This window comes from Vollenhovia emeryi, unplaced genomic scaffold (assembly GCF_000949405.1).
Source record: "Vollenhovia emeryi isolate VEMERY1.0 unplaced genomic scaffold, V.emery_V1.0 DF942092.1, whole genome shotgun sequence".
Taxonomy (NCBI): Eukaryota; Metazoa; Arthropoda; class Insecta; order Hymenoptera; family Formicidae; genus Vollenhovia; species Vollenhovia emeryi.
This window is the reverse complement of record NW_011964274.1, coordinates 384-4,186: the sequence shown is the minus strand read 5'-3', so window position 1 is coordinate 4,186 and position 3,803 is coordinate 384. Positions and strand designations below refer to the sequence as shown.

The following is a 3,803-nucleotide window of genomic DNA, read 5'->3' as shown; positions in this document are numbered from 1 at the left end:
ATCGTCGGTAATACATGCTTTACATATTGTTGATATTTCCATAATACGCTAAAATGTAATTTTACGTTATCGTATAACGCAGCGCATTATTGTAAGAAGTGTCACGATGTGCAAAGTCACAATATTAATGCAATAGATTTCGCAGAGGAAATGACGTCTTCAGAAAGCAAACACTATATGACAATGAATTATACAGGGTCATCGAAAAGTATCGAACCCCTCTAATATTTTTAGTTAGAATGCATTTATGCATTCAATTAATATAATGCGCATTTTCGAGAAAATATCCAATGTATGGTTTCAAGCGGGGAGTAAGATGATGACCTAGACTTTGACCATGTCTTTCTAGGTCATTTCAAGGCCAACTTGATTTTTTTAAATAAAGCTCCTTACTTTTTATTGTATATTATTATAACATATCTCGATTTAATTGTTGGATACATATCGGTCTTGATTCGCGACATTATTGTTTATTAAAAAAAAACTTGGCGCTACTAAACCAAACGTTAATTGCGCTTTTTCTCCTTCCTTGCAAGTGTTAAACTCTTTTTGTTAAACATGTCGGTCTAACTACTACATATATAATATATATATATACTATAATTATTTATTTTTTCTTCTTTTGTATATTTATTTGAATACAACATGTATAATTATGAATATTACACATACCAAACGCAATAACAATAATTATAATAATGAATACAAGAGAATAATATAAATTAAACAAAGTATCTATAGCATGAGATATTAATTTTGAAATTAATGTTAAAAAGTGATTATATTTAACTAATATAATGTTAGTGTTTCATGAAATGTTATCTGCTTCAGTTTTCGGGGAATTTAATTTATTCATATGTATAGCGTACGTTAAAAACTTGGTGATTTATTAAAATACACACTTCATGAAAGTACATGATAACTGCATTTTTTGGTGAAAAACAAGCTGAAGGACGTTTATTTATGAATATGTAAGTAATGATTATTCATGTACGCATAAAAATACTTGTGTTAATATTGGTTCTGAAGAAGAATCGTGCGTGCAAGGTTAATGCGAAATGTAATAATGCAAAAACTATGATGTAAGTTTAAATGTTCATTATTTTTCTCTTATTTTCTTTTTTCAGTATTTTTCTGTTATTATCATAACTTATTTTCTGTAATTTATTTCTCACAAAACATTTTTTAACGAAGCTTCTTTTTAAAGCTTATTGTTAGAAGTACGTCATTATACGAAGTAGCAAGTTTATTATGCCCCATACTAGTAAAACCGTGATAACTGTTACCAGAGTGTAGTGAGCGATTTTCAACCTGAAAGAAAAAATTCATCGTAATGTACATTTCAAGGCAAAAGCAATAGTGATATATGCAGGAGCAATTACTCACTTTCGGTATTTCTCACGTCCTTTCTCTACTGTCTCCATTGGATCTTTAATTATGTATACGCGCGCACCAGGTATCAGGTTTTTGAGATATGATTCCCAGTCCAAACTATCTATATTGAAATTGAAAATCTGTCGATCGGCCGAATTCACACGACTCCAGAGCTTTACAACGGCGTCATTGTTGAATCGCCATTGTTGCGACGAAAAGTACGATATTATAGAACTGAACTTGTTTATCTTCTTGTAAGCCTTCAGTAGCCTGAAAATTTACAACTCCATTAAATCCCTCAAGATGTGCTGATTATGCTTTTAGACAATAAACTAGGCAGAACTTGGTAAATCACTTACATAGGTTTTCGGCCGGTAAGGAAAAGCGCAGTGTCAACTATGATAGCAGGTATGGTGTGCAAAAATATCGCATAGATATCGTTCACGAACTTATATTTGTTTAGGAAAAGCATGTAGCACCAGAACGCATGCGTGGTTGGTACCTGCATGCCATATAGTTCGTTTATTTTCATGAATCTTTTCCAGGTGATCGGATTTTGGCACATCGACACGTAATTATAAATCGGTACTCTCTCGGTTTCTGGAACATCCAGATTCGCGTTCTCGATGCTTAATAGAGTATTTCTAACAAAAATGTATATAAATGATGAAGTTTTATATATATATATATATCTTGTATGTCTTATTTAGATAGAAGGATATTAATAAAAGTTACAGAATATCAATATAACAACTTAATCTTAAAATTATATGAAATCCTAGAACGATTGTCGATATTTTACTTTCTGGTTTCAATTTGGCACTTGTTAAAAATTTGTTATACGATATTTGTTTTTAAAAAGAATTTATAATTTATTTAGATTTTAATCGCATTATACTGTAATCTTTTCCTTTGATTGATTCTCTCGTTACACCGTGGTTTTTACTTTATAAGTAAGTGCATTATAACTGGTTTCTTGCTACTTAATTCTCTTATTATATGTATACTAATTTTGTACAGTAAATTCCTCTTCTTGCGTGACAGTGCAATTGTATTTATTTATAGCAACCGGATATTAATTTTCTTTGAATGAAGAAGAATTGTACTCGTTTCGAGTTTATGTCATAAGCAATCATCATTACGACATATGCATATTGTGACAATTCAGCAAATAAAGGAAAATTATAGGAATAGTTTTACTTCATTAGTCATGATATACAAATAATCCATAAAAAAATAATTTTACTCATTGAACATAAATTCTAAAAGTATAAATAAAAATTAAGAACTTGACTTTTATACAATTATGCTATTTATGAAATTTTTTATAATTTACATAATTACAAGAAGCAAAAAACTTGCAGAGTATTGAAAATTGAAAATTGTGGAAATTTTGCATATACATGTATAATAACAACCTTCAGTACATTAATTTATTAGTATACAGATAACAATTATGATAAATTATTATAACTAAATAATTAAAATCTACTCACTATTATTCTGAATATTTGCTTAATATTAAAAAATTCCAAATTATTTGAGATAATTATTATTTAAAAGTTATTTGAAAATTAATGAAAATATGAGTCTCATGCGCAATATAATATTTGTATCAATAAACATGTTTTAGATATAAATAAGTTCTTTATCCCGTTAACCAAAATAATTGACATGCGTATAATATGTGCATGTCATTGTGATAAGGTAAAATAACACAAAATGAATTGTATTACGCAAATAAACATTGTTTAAATAAATAATGAAGTGTTAAACATCTGTGACAAGTATCTACTTTGGTATTTTTTAAATGCAAGCTTACTTCCTCTTGGCAGTGTCCCAACTCGCGACAACAATATGTGAAATGACATAATCTGCGGGCACTATCTCAGCCACAACATCAGGATCACAATGCATGGTGCGTAACAAACCTATGCCACTACCTATGACTACACCCACTGCTCCGTATACATTGTTGATCCATCCAATTAGTGGTTCCTCAAACGTTGATGTTATAACCGACGGTCGTACGATGCAGGTTGGAATTCCGATACTGAATCGTCGAACAGTATCTTCAGCGATCGCCTTTGTATATGTATATGAATTCGGCCATTTACCTATTAATCTATTTTTGTCCCACACACACATATGTTACAGTTAGAACTTGAAATTTGTCCAAACTTGAATTTACTGGAAAAATCTAGTTTTGGCTAAGCCCTCTCGGTAATTCGCATTCTAACTGAAATAATTTCGTTAAAACTAAAATCGACCAAGTGCTTTAATATATTCGCGTTCTGAAATAATTTAGTTAGAACCAGAAGTAATTGTTCACTTTAGTAAATTCGCGTTCTAATGTATTTCTTTTACAGTCAAAACATGAAATCCCTAAGTCGAGAATACTGATATTCATTAAATAAAAATTAACTTCT

The 3,803-nt window shown here is 29.9% G+C and overlaps 1 protein-coding gene across 1 annotated transcript; it reads right to left on the bottom strand.

Annotated features, from left to right (window-relative positions):
* Positions 1-1,150: 1,150 nt before the first annotated feature.
* On the bottom strand, positions 1,151-3,600 carry LOC105570197 (putative fatty acyl-CoA reductase CG5065). Its single transcript, XM_012027222.1, has 4 exons — positions 3,197-3,600; positions 1,734-2,018; positions 1,387-1,644; positions 1,151-1,311 (listed from the first exon to the last, which is right to left on the bottom strand). The coding sequence occupies exons 1-4, from the start codon at positions 3,520-3,522 to the stop codon at positions 1,215-1,217; spliced, it is 966 nt and encodes a 321-aa protein (XP_011882612.1). The 5' UTR covers positions 3,523-3,600; the 3' UTR covers positions 1,151-1,214.
* Between the last annotated feature and the right edge of the window lie 203 nt (positions 3,601-3,803).

Bases quoted from the DNA above. Each gene is read 5' to 3' on its own strand.
- LOC105570197 (XM_012027222.1), bottom strand. From the start codon at position 3,522: ATGTGTGTGTGGGACAAAAATAGATTAATAGGTAAATGGCCGAATTCA. The intron at 1,645-1,733 runs GTAAGTGATTTA...GTAAATTTTCAG, and splicing joins CTTACCGGCCGAAAACCTAT to GCTACTGAAGGCTTACAAGA. The intron at 1,312-1,386 runs GTGAGTAATTGC...TTTTTCTTTCAG, and splicing joins GGACGTGAGAAATACCGAAA to GTTGAAAATCGCTCACTACA.